Raw genomic sequence first — 16447 nt, 5'->3', positions numbered from 1 at the left:
ATTAGTCATTATGGAAATTTCAGTATTAAAATAATTGGCCTTTTATGTATAAACGTGCATTGCTGCTGTAAAATTTCATTAACCCTCCACCAGAGGGCAACATTAGAAAAAAATATTTATATAAATCCAAAGAGCAGTTGCTTTTAGGATACTGCAGCTACAACATGCATTTTCCTCGGGGAGTCTTACTTTTAATATACACTGTTTACAATTTGTCACCAACTAGGCAAGTGAAGGAGCTTAATAATTTTAGGAAAAAAATTGTTTAGAACACAAGTTACACTTTTTTTTTTTTTTTTTTGTAATTAACAAATGTACAGAAACCTTAAGATTAGTATGAAATATAATGGATATGACTTAGAAAGAAATAACATGCTTTGCTTCTGCAATCTAGTGCAAAATGATTAAAGTCAGAAAATTACTGCTAGATTCTGGGAAGAAAACTAACTGTGTTATCAGAATATGCCACGCTCATACCAGTGCTGAAAATACCACATATCAAGTCTAGATGTTGCACTGGCCTATTGCGATGCAGGAACGCAGAGGACACAAAAGATGTGAAAATAGTAAGTGCTTAAGAGAAAGCAGTCGCTAAGAAATGCCTAATGTGATATAAAATAAGCTGCGCAAGCGAATATGGATATAGAGATAAATACACCTTCCAAATGGACGTTACCCACTTATAGCAAGAGCAGTACTACTTGCAGCTAACGCCCTGCTCCCCAGAAGCGCGGCGGACTGCACCAAGGCCATGTCCTTCGCGCGCCCGGCGGAGCAGCGATGCTCGCCCTGTCTCGCCCCAAGTCCCGGGGCGAACGGGGGGTCCCCACAAGGCCCGTCCGGGGCCCCCCGTTCTCGGGGGCCGGACGGAGGAGGCGGGGGCGCGGCCCCGGGCGCCCGCGGCGCGGAGTGGGCGCGGCGCTGTCCGCGGTGCTGAAGGGGCGCGGCGCTGTCCGCGGTGCTGAAGGACGGGGCGCAGCGCCCTGGGGGTGCCGCTCGGCGCCGCCGCCGCCTCGGGGCGCGAACCGCGGGTGGGCGGTGGGGCGGTGGGGCGGGAGCAGCGCACAGGCCGGCGCTCCGCGCCTTCCGGCGGCTGTAGCCAAGGGGGAATTTCGGGCTGCCTGCCTACCGCGGCCAACAGCACCCCTCCCCCTCTGGCTTTACAGCCGGGGAAAGCGCCAGCGCCAAACGGAGATTTCTTGGAAACGCTCCCGCGAGGGGGGCTCCGTCCCCTCCCAGCCGGGCATGGCACGCCGCGAGCCCGCCACCTCTGAAGCCCGCGGGGCCGAGGAGACTTTCTGACCGTGCCTCGCAACTCCGCGCTGCCCGGAGAGCCGGGGACTGCCTGTGGCGCTCTCAGCCTCCCGCTCGCTGCCGCACACACGCGCGCTCCCTCGCCCTCGCCCTCTCCCCCCCCGGCTCCGCACGCCGTCTCTCCCTCTCCCTCTCTCTCTCACACACGCGCGCACGCTTTCTCTCCCTCTCCCTTTACCCGGAGGTGCACTGATAGCCATTTCATGAGGGGGGGAAAGTTACGAGATTAAACCAATATGAACCACCGTTGCTCGTAGCGGTGCCCTATCCAGAGCAGAGCAGAATCCAGCGAGCACCCCTGCAGGAATGGAGTCGGTAAAACAAAGGATTTTGACCCCTGGCAAGGAGGGATTGAAGAATTTTGCTGGAAAATCTCTTGGTCAACTCTACAGGTAAGACTGAGATCTATTATAGGAGCCTATTTGCTAGAAATAATCGGAAGCTTTTCTTAACCGTCAGCTGCTGAAGGAGGACGAAGAGGTATGCTTTGGGGAGGTTAGTGGCGGAGGGGCTGGGAGCTGTTTAGATATCGCTGATATAATCTGGATCCTGGAAACTAGTGCTGAAGCTTCTCAATATGGCACCCTCCTAACTTGTCTATCTGATTCGTAGATGGTGTCAGTAAATATGTAGCCAAAGATTACCCCATCTTTCTCGCACAAAAGCAGGACCCTATTTCAAATCATGATCAGCAGACAGCGGCTCCCTGTATTTTTGCTTTGTGTTAATTTTGAAATGTAGTCGCAGGATCTTTATCGCTGCCCTTACGAATCATTAAAAAATAATAATAATAATCTTTCCGAGTTTCGATTAGTCTTGTCCCTTGTGTAATGTGTCGTCAGAGGAAGATAAACACGGAGATGTATAAATAATTGATACCCGAACGATTTTTTTCTTCTGAAGCTGAAACATATAGATGGATGTGTTTAATTATTTATCCATCTGCATTGAGAAGCATCCACTTGTCTTACAAAAGTAATGCACAACTGCAATTGCTAAACTCATCGGCATCACAGTATGTTTCTCTGTGTACACGTTTCTACCATCTTTAAGCTCTGTACGCACAGATAAACAGACACAAATCCGCGCATCCATAAAAGGGGTATGTACTAAAGTTGACACATCGTACCCCATCCAATCTAGTGACTTCAGTGACCTCCAGGACGTTTGAGAATAGCCTGTGAAAATCCAATGTATTTTCGATCGCCCCCTGTGCCAGAAATTAGCCCTAAATTTCCCCGAATTACAGATTAAAGCTAACTGCGGATTTATCTGCCTATTGTAGGTCACGTAAAAGTCTTTTTTCCATACCTATGCGGCAGTATTGGGCACAAGCACAAGGCTGGTCCACAGCATGAGTCACAACTTCTGCTGCCATTTTCGGGGAAGGGGAAATATCAGCAAAGTGATAAGACAAAATTACAATTTTCATTTTAGCAGGAAAGGTACAATTTTGAAAAGCCGAAAGAACAACTAAACCCAACTACAACATAGTGAAAGCCCTACATTTCATCATCCTATTTAAACCATCTTCAGTAATCAGAAAAATAAAAAGGAATAACAGGTAATCAGAGAAGCTGCTTAAAAATATCATTAAGGAAACAAACTCTTTTTTTTTTTCCCTAAAAGACTCTTCAAAATATAAATGAAACAAACGAACATGGGTACTGTTTTTTATATTGTACAGTGAGTAATGGAGAAAGGGTTTGTATTTTGCAGCAAAATTCCGTTTGAACTCCCCCGTTAATAAACAAATACACCATTTACTATTTTTTTTTCCAAGGCACAGGACTGAACTATTTTTTTTTCCTATTCTAAGAATTAAAATAGTTTTCACGTCCCTTACACCTTAGTGTCTTACCGCAGATAAGTCCATTCGGTGAGAAGACACTTCTACATCATTCTTTATTCACACAAACGAATTTTTTAACTTAAGAACATTGTGCTGCATTTTATTTACAACTTTAAGACAGTAAAAAAAATATGCGGTCTTAAAGCATGGAAATAATTCTCCCAGCAAAGAAAAAATCGTCGCGATGTTAAATGAGTAACTATTAGCGAAAATCTCTGCATTTGCTCCAAAACACAGAGAACATTTTGAGCCTGATTCTGCTAATTCTTGCTGCCCCATTAGCCAGATGAGTTAACCTCAAAAAGAAGCTCCTCGGAGGAGAACTTCTGAGGTGAGAAAACACTCCTACAGTGGGGTTAGGGCAGTGCCAGGAGAGTGCCGAGTGTTGGGAAATGATCACGTACTCGCTCCTCAAGAGGATGGAGCTGGGATGGAAGCGGTTAGTGTTTCTGTCCTTTAAACATCTCAGTGACTGCAAAAGAAGGTTAAGAGATTCAGCATGGGGCACCTGCTTGATAAACCCGATCTTTCGTATTATCCACACGATGTTTTTAAAGCTTTTCCACCAAAGAAGAGACGCAATGTTCTAAGTCACCTTTCTTGAATGACAGGGTTGGTGCTTAATTTAATTTCTTTTTTTTCGGCATTTTTCTGTTGATCGGAAATGGCTGCAAACAACCGGTTCCCTTCAGATTCCTGTACACTGGTTTCTCGGAGATAGGATTCCGTGTAAAAACAAGGAAGTGGGAGCGATGAGGTCGAGGTTAGAGCTGAGCGGGAAAGGTGAAACCTGCCCAGAGATCACACACCGCAACATGTCGCTGAGCAGATGCGATCTTTTGCAAAGACTTCTCCGGAGATGTCAGTTCTCCAAAGACAGTCATGTTTTCTTTCACTGCATGTGACAGCCATTTTGCAAATCTAAAATAAGGAGCAATATTGCCCCCCCTACCCCTTCTGTTACTATATCTTTTGTTCCGAGACCAGAAGCAAAATGCACACCAAGCCCGTTCCCCTTGGTGTTTCTGGTACAGCAACGAGAGAATAAAACCTTCTCCAGAAGACTGCTTTAGTTTCCAGCCTATGCCTCTTGGGCTACCCAACATGGCGCCTCTGCAGTGGTTACAGATGATGTCTTCTTAATGCGCCCTACATATTTAAGCAGAAGCCTTTAATGATAGATGAGCAATTCTCAGCTAGAGCTCCTCCCTGGGTTTCTGCGGCGGGGCGGCGGGGGGAGCTGGGGATGACTAATCGTGACTCCCACAGGTCACAGCTGAAGAACGGCTGAAGGTGAACGGAAAACAAGGAGTAAACACTCAAATCGAGCCAAGGCCAGCCAAAGGGGCGGGGGGAGCGGTGAACTTAAGCCTCCGGCTGCCCGAGGTAGCCGTGCATTCAGCCAGGGCGGCAGGGCTGGCGCCGGAGTTTGACTTTCCCTTCTTGTGTCGGGCAGAGTCCTAGAGAAGCGGCAGAAGCCCGGGGACACCATCGAGCTGACAGAAGATGGGAAGCCCATGGAAATGCCCGAGAAGAAAGCCCCGCTCTGCGACTGTACCTGCTTCGGGCTGCCCCGGAGGTACATCATTGCCATCATGAGTGGACTGGGATTCTGCATTTCCTTCGGGATCCGATGTAACTTGGGAGTGGCCATCGTGGACATGGTCAATAACAGCACCATACACCGAGGAGGAAAAATTATTAAAGAGGTGGGAACCCTTCCCCCGTAACTCCTCTGGCCTCTCGGTACAATTCCCAGCCCCAGGTCAGGCACTCGAGCGCAGCCGAGCCAGGCTCCGCCGCTCTCGGGGCGCTTTCCCCGCCTCGGGCCCGGCCCCGCGGCGCTCCCCGGCCCCCCCCGCGGCTCTGCCCGGCCCCGCCGCCGCCCTTCGCATCCCGCTGCAGTAGGGGATGTGCTTTTCACCGACTGTTCCTATTTTTCCCTTTCATTTCCCAGCCCAAAGCCCTTTTGCGGTACAATTTACGGGCAGATATTTTTATTTTTTTTCCTTTGTCGCACACAACCTCGAAAAACGCAGATATCTCGTAAAATAACTGTAGGGAAGGGGGAAGGAGGACAGCGAACAACCGACCGCAAGCGGATGTAACGGAGCCGGGGAGGTTGTGAAGGAATGTTTGAAAACACCGGGATGGAAGGATTTGCGTGGAAAAGGCGTCAAATGCCGAGGCTCGCTTTGAAGCGGCTCGGAGCAAGGGGGACAGGAGGAGGCGCTGGGAGCCTGGGGGGCAGGAGGAGGCGCAGGGAATTTGGGGGGCAGGAGGAGTGTTTGCGATGGGGAGAGGGTCGCACCCCGGGCCGAAGCTGCCGCGGGTGCGCGCGTTATCCCGGCTCGATGACAGCCTTCCTCTGCTGTTTCTCTTCTTCTCTCCCGGTCCCTTGCGCTGGAAGAAAGCGAAGTTCAATTGGGATCCCGAAACAGTTGGCATGATCCACGGCTCTTTTTTCTGGGGATACATAATCACCCAAATCCCCGGCGGGTATATCTCGTCCCGACTGGCAGCGAACAGGTAACAGCGGCCCCAAACCTCCCCGCGTTTGCCCCCGCGGGCAGCCGGCCCCGTCCCAGTGACAGGCGCTGTGCAGGAGCAGGGGGGCCCGAGGGGGGGGGGGGGGGGGGGGGGAAGCTGGCGGGGTGCTCTGCTCGGGCATGGGGGGCCTCTGAGCTACCTGCCGGAGAGGGCCGGGGGGGCGCGGAGTTCCCTCTCCCCGTAAAAAAAGTTGGCTGGGGAGGTTGTGGCGACGCCAGTCGAAGACCCGCATTCAGAGGCAAGCCCGGAGGTTCGTTATTGCTTCAAAGCTTGAAAGATATTTTTTTTTCCATTACCGAACGAAAGAATTTTATGATTTTTTTTTTTCCTATGAAAAGGAAAAGCATCGGCAGGAATTTTCCATTAACACAAATGAATTTCGAATGGTCGAAAAACATGTTTCAATGAGACCTACACAATGAAAGGAAAGTGCAGATGGTGCGGGGACTTAAGGACTCGTTTCTATGGTGTCTGGCAATTTTTCAAGCACCCAGGGTGCGATTCTACCTGTTAATTAAATCCGCTGAGTATTCAAGACACATGAGGCTTTCACATCCACACTTAATGCCATAGGCTCCTCGTTCGGAGAAACAGCAAAGGTCCTAGTGCCACTCTTCAAAACAATTACAAACTAAGTGCAAATGGATACTAAGATCAGCAATATATACCTTTAACTCTTCTCAGGAGTGTGCAACATCAAAGGTAGGATAGATTGCCTGGGGAGAAAGCTGGCTTGTATTTGCTGGAGAAAGAGGGGAGCTATGGCAAAAGACTCTCCAAAGGAAATACCTTTTAGACAGATGCCTACATTAACAATAACGAGCATTTACTAATGGGCAGGTCCTCCAGAACTGGGATAACTCTAACGTCCCTCCCTTGGCAAATAAAACCAGAACACATTTATTAGACTGGTGTGTCCATTGTCTGTCAGTTTACGAGTGCCAGCTTTTTGACAATGGTTCGCAAACGTAAAAGGCTACTGCAAACAACAATTAACAGCTCGCTAGAGGGCTCCTCCTTTGACCGTTTTTGCATCTTTGCACAGTCTGTAACTCTTGAAGATTAACAGGAATTTTGCTTAAAACTGCAGGATTTTACTTAGAGAAACAAAAGTCTGTCCTCATTTGCCCTAGCAATGTCCTTAATTTACATCAATCCAAATGTAAAATGGTGTAACTACAACGATTTGCAAGACAATGGCTTGGACATCCCCAGGAAAACTCGGTAGTACAAACACACTACCTGGCACAGGTGTGAATCAAACTTCTCTTCATGAACATTTACACCAGTGAAAGCAGACCAGATCCAGTTGTTAACTTGGATGTACTTTAACTCAGCAATTTTATAGATGAGTGATTAGTTATTAGCACTGTGAAAGCCTAAGAGACAACTCCCACACAAGGCAAATGACCATGTAAACCACAGATTTAAACATGGAACTACCTGTTACATGCCAGCCAGTAGATGCAAATAGTCAAATACGGATAGCGGTTGTGATTTATATTTAGTCTGCAGATAAAACAATGGCATAGAATGGAGAGCTGAGTTGTGGTTGGAATAACAGGGCACTGAGGCCAAACCCCAAGTTAGTTCCTGAATGCTACAAACAGATTTTGACATCTACATGGTCAGCTCGAAATAAACAGAATGACAGGAAGGTTAAGCGGCACACAAAATAGGGTGGAAAGCTTGATGTCCATACCTTTCCCAAGAAATCCTGCATCAGAACAAGTCCGAGCAGTGGGTACATAGGTTTAGAAGCCTACAGTACCATTAGAATATGAGCTACTATAAAAGCCTCTGTTGTTTTACACATGCTCCAGCCTCAGATGGTCCCTTCACCCTGTGATGGACAACAGCCAAGTAACATTTTGTTTGTTTGTTTTAATCCTCACTGAATATCTTTGTGCTATCAGTGCTTTCCTTTACATTCACAGCAAGTCTGAATTCATACAGAAAAACTAATTTCAGGTGTCCTTCACATAAAAAAAAAAAAATAATAGTCTCTAGACTAGCATAACCAGATTCAAGGCAATCCATGAGAAACAGCCTTGAGCTGAAGAAAAATGGAGATTTTCAACAGGGAGAATGATTCATTCCCTGGGAGTGAAGGAGATAATGATTACATTGGAAAGATAGCATGAATGAAAGAAAAATTGCCTCCCGACTGCCAAGAGTGTCATGGAAGGAAACTGGGAAGAGGGTCAAGGTCTGTTTTGTGAGTTTAATTTGCTGTTGACAGGGAGTTGTAGAATGTACAGGACAGAGTTTGCTTGACATAAAGATTCAGTCTAGCAACCAGTTATAGAGATTGGGTTGACATAGCTTGAATGTGTCACTAAGGTATAACACGTGGAAGAAATGACCCTCCTGTGGTATCAAGTAAACCTTTCTACACACAATGCATTAATTCCAAGCTGGGCAGGATCCCTTTATCTTGATCCTGCCCCTGTCCTAAAACGTTTATTGCCTATAAAGAATTAGCAACACTGCGTTGCTGGGAACTCTCTAACATTTTATTTTTTTTCCCCAATAATTGAGTCTCTCAATGGGTAGCATTTTACTGACATCCTTTGCTAATTGTACAACTCAAGGCTTCTGCTGCATAGTTATTCTGCTCTGCCTTGACCCACTACTCTTGTCACACACAGCTCTCCATTACTTCTAGCAGATCAGATTTAGTGATTTACAGATTTACAAGTAGTAAATGGACTTTCTCAGGAATTTGTGCTTGCTAGCTTGGGTCTCACTTTATCTCATTTTGTGTAACTGATAATTTTGTTATAGTCTTTTCAGCCCAACTCTAGGAAAAATGCTTTATTTAAAAGAGATATATTTACACTGCTATAGTTCCAACAAGATCAAACAAAAATGTCTTTCAAAATTGCAGAGAACATTCAGAAATACCTCTCCTGTACTCTTACCTCTCAGGTGATCAGGAGAAGTTGGGCTAGTGCATTGCAAAGGCTGGTGCTCCTGAACAGTTTCAACCTCTGTTAACTTCTGTAGCAGTAGGGGACATTCAGAACATTGCAAGACAACATAATTTTTCAAAAGATATGGGTTGGGCCTCAGGTGTCCCCTCATTTGCAATCAGTGAAACTTTAAACTTGCATCCTTTGAGCAGTGTGTGAAAATAGCAGAGAATTTCCTGTTGCTACAAGGCTGGAGACCTCTCCTCCCAGAGGAGGACCTGCCTCTGGAAGGTGCTGGTACAAAATCACTACACAGGCAACCACAGTAGGCTGGAGGAACAAAGGAAGCCCAATGTGGCGTCCCATGGGTAGGGTTTATTACAGCTATACCATTTCTCAGGGCTAAGTTCTCAATGAACAATCAATTTTGTCAACGATAAAACATTATACAATGAGCAGAGTACTGAGGCATTTTCTAGTAGTTTAGAGAAGGCATTTTGTCACATGGACATCCAAGTTTGCAACTGATCTAGGTTATTTCTCATACCTGAACTTTTGTAGGACTTTATACTAAAAACAATGTCCTTCTCTCCTGTGCAGGGAGCAGCAATACATTGGGAGTGGAATTAATGGCTCCTGCAGAGATGTTTCTCTAAATATCTTTATCAGGAGAAAATTAGCCATGATTCAGAGGTTTTGAGACCATAGGGGCAAGAACACATGGGCAGATTCCAGATACAAGTCCAAAATTATATAAATGTTTATTGGTTACAACCCATTCTGGTTAGTAATAGTAAAGCTTTCTCACAGAAGAGTGAATAAATAGTGAGACTATTTTTTTGAGATTTCTGGGGATTCAGTGTAATGTTTTTCACTAGTTACAATGGATTTTCACTACTGTGAGTGGGATTTTCATGAAGAGGGAACTGAGTTGCTTTTGCATTTTTTATAAGTATTTTTCCTTGAAAAAAAATCAAGAAAACTTGAAAACTCAAGTGTGATGTACTAATATCATGTATCCACGACTATTTAATCAGCTGAGCTATTACTCATAATGGCAGTTAATGCCATTTAAGAGCACAAAGAACATCCCATTTGAATGCTTTTAAACTATAGGTTTGAATGTCAGCCTTAGAGTGGCTCCCACCAGAGGGGCTATCATTATACAATTACCATGAGATGTGAACAGAAACAGTATGAAATGCTGACAGTCTTCTAACCCCACTGAGTCTTAATTTCTACTTAGGTCATGAAAAGAACTTTAGCTGGAGCTAATCGGACATCACCTTATCATGACAAATTCAGAACAAACATACAAACTAAACACTAACAACAATCATTCTCATATGCTGAAATTCCTTTAAAAAAAGAAAAAGAAATTTGTGGTTTGACAGTTCAACTGTCTTTCCAAATTTGATTTAAGTGGAATGTGAAGGCCAAGATATTCAAATGTTTTAAAACAGTTCAAGGAATGCAAAATTATGATATGAAATTCAGAAACAACATTTAAAAAATACATTATTTTGTAGTCTCTTAATGATTATATTGTAAGCAGGTTTGGATGTTTTGATGCTTTGAAATCACTGTCAGCATACAGTCTGGAAACTGGTGCAGATTTTCTTGCCTTTGAGCTCCTCCAAGAGGATCTATACTGTTTAACAAAGCAAGTGAGTTAGGAAGCACTTAAAACCTCAGGTGTATTTTATCACTCCCAAAACATGCTTTTCTCTGCCTGTATACTGTATGGGGACCCCAGATTACTTGGGATGTTTGCCTAAGTCATCATGTGGTGTGATGGAGCCCCTTCTCTTTGTGTTTTGCACAACCAAGTGGGTGCCTGTAATTGGAAAAGTGATATATTTCATGCTGGTAGACTATAAAGATTAACGTGCTAGTGTTTATGAACACTTCAAAGATTTAGACACTATTATGATAGTGCTGAGTAGTCCTTAAGCAAGATCTACGGAGATGTTGACATTTCTTCAGCCATTTCAGAAATACGTATAAATGCTGATAAACTTATGGGTGCAAAATGGACCAGGCAATCAGTAGATATATTAAAGATCACTTGGTAAGCTGGGTTATGTTAAAAATAATACACATGAGGCTTAAGTGCAAGTAACATCGGGGAATGGGAAACTACCCTGGGAAGCTATGACACTGGGTGGGTTCCTAAGCCATTCAGTTCCAGAAACCTGTCATGAGCTTCCAACAAGATGCTCTATTAGGGAAGCCGATATAATCCTGGGATATGTATATTGCTGTATTTAGGGCAGTCAGTGTATTTAGGTCAATGGAAATGACCATGGATTGTTGCAGGTAATTTGAGTACATGCATATTAAGATTAAAAATCAGAGATGGGATGTGGAAGGGTCACAAAATTACATGAAAGATTGAATATAATGTCATATAGTGAAAGAAATAGCAAGAACTATGTATTCAGTATATCAGTATATCAAAAAGAATACTTGGAGGTAATTTGATTTTAAAATATACAATTAACTCCTCTGGAAAAAAATCCTAGGCATAAATGTGTGTTTTAGAAAGACATAGAATGTAGAAAGATATAACAAGAATCAGTAAGCAAAAGCCAGATTGAAAAAAAAAACCATAAATGTTAGTAATAACGGCTAGCACTGGAAAATTACATGCTGAATTCTTCTCTTTTGGGTGTTAGATTACTTTTTTGAAAATTGTATTTTAGCTGCTACAAATAAATGCTTTCAGTACAGGGATAATTAGGTGAAATATAAGAGATAATTAAGCAAAATATAAGGTCTAATGTCACAGAGAATGTCAGGCTAGATGAACTAATATTTTCTTGGGCTTAGCATTATTCATTTGTTCTGTCATTAACCTAGAAAAACAACAATTTTATTTAAATTAATATTTCCTATTCCACATTTGTCCAATGAAAAGCTGCAACTGTCTGAATAAACCTCCTGCTGTGCTGTCACATGCATATGGAAAGGTACCAGGCTATACTGTTTTTCACCACCTCACCTCAGGATAATTTAAATACAGTTATATTTTAACTTTTGACTCATCCTTTTTAAAATTCTTTAAAAAACACACTGGAGATCTGTAATAAAACCATTGTCCTATCAAAAGCAATACCAAAATGCCATGGCAGGATTTCCTCACTGATCACAGTTAGGAAGTTAACAGGTTAAATACTTACCATAAATCAGCAAAGATTCTCTGAAATTAATGGGTCACTGTTAATGGGTCATACAGGCTAGGGAATTCATTCCCAAGAAAACATATTTAAAATACGAATGCAGTTTTTGACTGTACATGCCAAACACTGTTTCAAAAATAGATCTGTAATAATCACAGACTCTTTTTGGTAAAACAAAACTGGCTATTTTAGCTCATCTGTGTATCCTTAAGCATTAGAACTCTCATACATAAAGACCTACGGAAAACAGAATAGAATGAAAATTTTTAAAAAATGTAAGTCACATTCTAATTCTATGATAATGACTTATATTTCTCATTATCTATTAAACCACAAATCCTTGTACTATTCACATTAAGGATCATCCTTACAGAATTACTCTGAATTTCTCTGCAACCTAATTATCTCGCATCTCTGTTAACTCTTCATCATTGTCACATTCTAACCTGAATGAAAATATATAAATCAACCTTTCACTTCAAATTCTTTTTTGTTTTTAAAGTGCCATTCATCTTGTTATTAAGGGCTAAATCCTTGTGCCCAGCAAGTAATCTGATAGGATTATTTCCATGAATAACCTGAATGATATTTCAGACAACTATATGTCAGAGCATTTCATCTCAGAGTCCCAAAGATTTTCACAGAAAGTGTGTCATTTGTGTATCAGTGAAATTATAATACCTTTCTCCTTAATTCACTCAGTCCTAATGACAGCAAGCATGAAATACATAAGCTAAGTATTGGTTTAGAAATAGAAGTACAAAGATTTCCTGGATCTTTACATCTTCACATTTTCCTGTAGGTAGAGATACTGTGTGAGGTTTGTTTCTTTTGCAAACTATATATAGCTCACAGCATAACCAGGGAATGATTAGACGAGAGCCAGCTTCTGAACCTCTGATGATAGAAGCTGACCTTGCACTGTATGAAAGAACCCTTGCTGTTGTACTTGCCAGTTCCACCTTTCACATCCAGTTCAAAACCCTGCAGATTAAACTGGGCTATGAACCCAGGCACTGCTATTTGGTTCGTCTGTTTCCAGCCAAAGGAGCCAATATTGAGCAAAAAAGCAAGACGATTTTGTCACCTTGCTGTATTGCAGGGTGTTGTAAGCACCAGCCACTGCAAGGAGGGGACTGGGGAGACATCTATGGGCGGCTGGTCCTGCTGCTCCCTCTGCCATATGGCTTGGGGTCTTTCCATTTTTCTGTCATGAATGATGAAGCTGTTTTCACAATTTAATGATGCAACAAGGGATTTGGATGGGGGTTTTGGTTGATAAAAGGGGGCCTCAGATGTGTGACAAAAATTAATAATGTATCCAAGCCCTTATTATACTAGATTAGATGGCGGGAGGTCAGCTTTTACATATTAATGCTTCATGAAGGGCTTATAATAGGATTTAGTATGAAGGGCACATAGACACATTCCCCTCCTCCCTTGTACACATATGAATGAAAATAACCTGTTTTATCACATTTCTAAATAGACAAATAAAGCTGCTATACTATGGCTTCTGGCCACAGACTATTATGAAAGAGGATTGGTTTTAAGCGATTCTCTCACAAAGCACATTCAGTCTAAGACTGGCACTTGGGAATAAGTGTACCTCTCTAATGTCAAAGGTATCTTATTCTATCTGTTTTGCTGGGCAGCTGAGTTCATCAACCACTCTAATATTCATGGCATAGTCCCAGCTTTGTTAGCCCTGTGCCATTTTATGCAAATTGAGGGCCCGATTCAGAAAACAAAACAAAACAAAACACTACATCCCGTCTATCATTCAAGAAGCCATAAGCTGTCAGGATGGGCATTTCAGATGAATATGTCTACTGTATGGGGGTCAACAGAGTCATCAGAAAATTAGTCTATACTATAGAAAAGTTAGAGTGATGATATAATGTCACAGAATAGCTAAATATTGTCTCCTCATAGTGGGTTCAATTTCTCCTAATCCATTTCAAATAAGCAAACAGAAACAGAAAATATCCCAAGAAGGGTAATCAGCATGATAACAAAGTGAAAAGACAACAAGAGTAACAGAAACATTATCAGGATTATTTAGCTCACAAAGAACACGAATGAGTGACATGAAAGGGACATACTTAATAAACATGAGTTTAAGTAATGTAAATATTCCAAATGAGTGGCTACTTACAGTTTGCAGTCAAGAAGGTAACCACTGAAGCATGGGGAAACAGCTGGAAAAATATAAACAGTTGTCACAATATATTACAGAGGAAAAATGATCTTTTCAGAAGTCAGTAAGAGCATTGTTTACATTTGCATAAATTGAAAGCAAGTAAACCACCATTAATGATGTTAACTATGGAGGGTCCAAGCAAAACTCAAGCAGTAACATTGTAGGCTAAAATACTACGTTCTCTGGTGCTGAGAAGCACCTGTGTTACACAAGGTGGATTTTTGGAACTATTAGGATATAGGATAGTAGTGATCATAGATGATAATATCCTCAAGATACTAAATCCAGGAGTAATTTCAGGACTAAATATAACAATTTCAGAATTTGACTCTGCTTATTCAGATACAGCTAACAAGAGAAAGGTTACATCTGAAATTGGGACTTATTTTTGCATTCCCTCCTCCATTGATCTAAATCCTTTGATCTCATGTTTCTGATGAAATCTGAAAATTTGCCGTCTGTAGGAAAGTTGCCACACAGTTTAGATACAATTACAACAGATGAATTCAGAACAAGCTTATAAAGAAAGCTTATTTATCGAGATAATATCATCCAGATATATCAATACTGTTAAAGAACTTTGCTCCCAGTTCCCTCCCACGTCTTGGGCCTCCAGAATCCCTACTGCACTTATGATACCTCAAAATCAGGGTCCTGTTCACTGGGGAATATCTAATCCCCTCTGAAACAAAATCCATGTGCGTTCCTGACAGAGTTAATTCCAGACACTTATTGCAACAGACATCCTTAATCACCTCTACCTGCTTTGGTACTCCACCCCAATACACTACATACACTGGATTTCACGCTACAAAATGTTATTTAGGTTGTCTGCATAAAAAATATTAATGTCACCATCCCTTTGCTCTGAAGGAATCCACATTTAACCTGAGCAGTAGGGATGCAGATATCCGTAACGTGTAGTCTCTATGTCACAAAACACTTCACAAAGCAATACAGATAAAGCCTCTGCGTCCAGTACATAGCAATTATCATCCCAGCCAGATCCACAAAATATTTTAAAGCTGATTTATTTTATAGGTGTATTATATATCTCAAAATCAACAGAGACAGTTATGAATCACAGCCTAAGACCTGGAACTCGGTTAGGTAATTTGAATGAGATGGTCTTGGTTTGAAACACGATCTAGCAGATTACATATTTAAAGAGCAAGCCAACCCAAAGCTAATGAGCTAGAAGGAATGAGTCTGTGTTTTATCCAGACATCTATGGATATAATGAGCTGTAAAATGAAACCACAGGTTTGAGAGATTCCCCAGTAGAATTCAAACAGGAGAGAGAGAGGGTTAGTAGGGTGATCAAATGAATGAAGAATAAGGAAGATGAGATGGAGAGGGCCCAGCTTGCCTAGTGATGCAAAAGAAAGAAGACGGGATTGCTGCTGGGGTAAAATGCAAATATTAAAACTGTTAAAATAGACAGCATGAGAGCAATATATCTACTGGATGTAGGAAGTCATAAGCTGGAAAGGCTTCCAAAATAAGTAGGGCAAATGCTAATTACTTCTGAGATGGAACCAGGTCTGCTTATGAAAGGATGATGTAATGCACTTGCTGGTAAGAGCAATGATCAGAATTTAATGACCCAGGAGTCTTTTACATTCAGCATCATTTGCTGTGATGCTGTCACCTAACAATGCCAAAGTTCTTCAAAAAACACACACTGTATCAAAAATAAGTCTGTGAACAGCAAATGGAAGGCACAGCCTGAGAACTGTTTGGGGCTTGGTTTGACCTGTATAAGTCAGTGGTATTAATGGGGCTCAGAGAAGGCAGAAGGTGAAAGGGACTTTGTTACTGGTACACATTGACTTAACCTCTCCATGGCATTTTGCTCTGGTGTTTGGACCCATCCTAGAAAGGTCTATTCTACTAAAAGGCTTGGGAATATTTGGGGATTTATTTGTCTTCAAAGCTGGCAGATCAAAACTCAGGTCCTCAAAATGTTCATGTTCTCTATCAAAGACAAAATTTGTAAGAAGGAAAGCAGCTAACATCCTGAAATTTCTATACATTCAGACATTGCACAGATAAAAGAAAAAAATGAAGTTAAAAAAAAAATGGTCACAAATTGGCATTGCTAGCAACATCTGCAGAAGAAAGGATTCTGAAAAAACTCTGCATGCCTACAGGCATTCAAGCTAGCTTCTGTCCTGTTTCTGCTTAGACATTATGCTTTACTCAAAAAAAATAAGCATTTAATCCAGCATTCAGCTTTGCAGTTCCTCTCAGACAAGAAATTCTTTGGGTTGTGGAAAAAAAAGCAGCATCATTGATTCTACGTTGTGTTGCTGGCCTTTTGGAGGAGGAGGTGTGTCAAAGATAAATGATAGGCAGTGGAGTCAGAGCAGAAGATATCAAATTTTAGCAATCTTGAGCTGATAGAAGTCCACAAAGTCACTCTGCATGA

General features: G+C 42.3%; 1 protein-coding gene across 1 annotated transcript in view; it reads left to right on the top strand.

Annotated features, from left to right (window-relative positions):
* The first annotated feature begins 1036 nt into the window (after positions 1-1036).
* Positions 1037-16447, top strand: part of SLC17A6 (solute carrier family 17 member 6) — a 33447-nt gene continuing 18036 nt past the window's right edge. Inside the window, exons 1-3 of the mRNA XM_013177644.3 lie at positions 1037-1706; positions 4623-4875; positions 5577-5695. Coding sequence (XP_013033098.1) covers positions 1621-1706; positions 4623-4875; positions 5577-5695 — 458 coding nt within the window. The 5' untranslated portion in view covers positions 1037-1620. The remainder of the gene's footprint in view (positions 1707-4622; positions 4876-5576; positions 5696-16447) is intronic.

The sequence above is a fragment of the Anser cygnoides genome, chromosome 5 (assembly GCF_040182565.1).
Source record: "Anser cygnoides isolate HZ-2024a breed goose chromosome 5, Taihu_goose_T2T_genome, whole genome shotgun sequence".
Lineage (NCBI taxonomy): Eukaryota > Metazoa > Chordata > Aves > Anseriformes > Anatidae > Anser > Anser cygnoides.
Note: the sequence above shows the minus strand (reverse complement) of the source record. Positions and strands in the feature narration are given on the sequence as shown.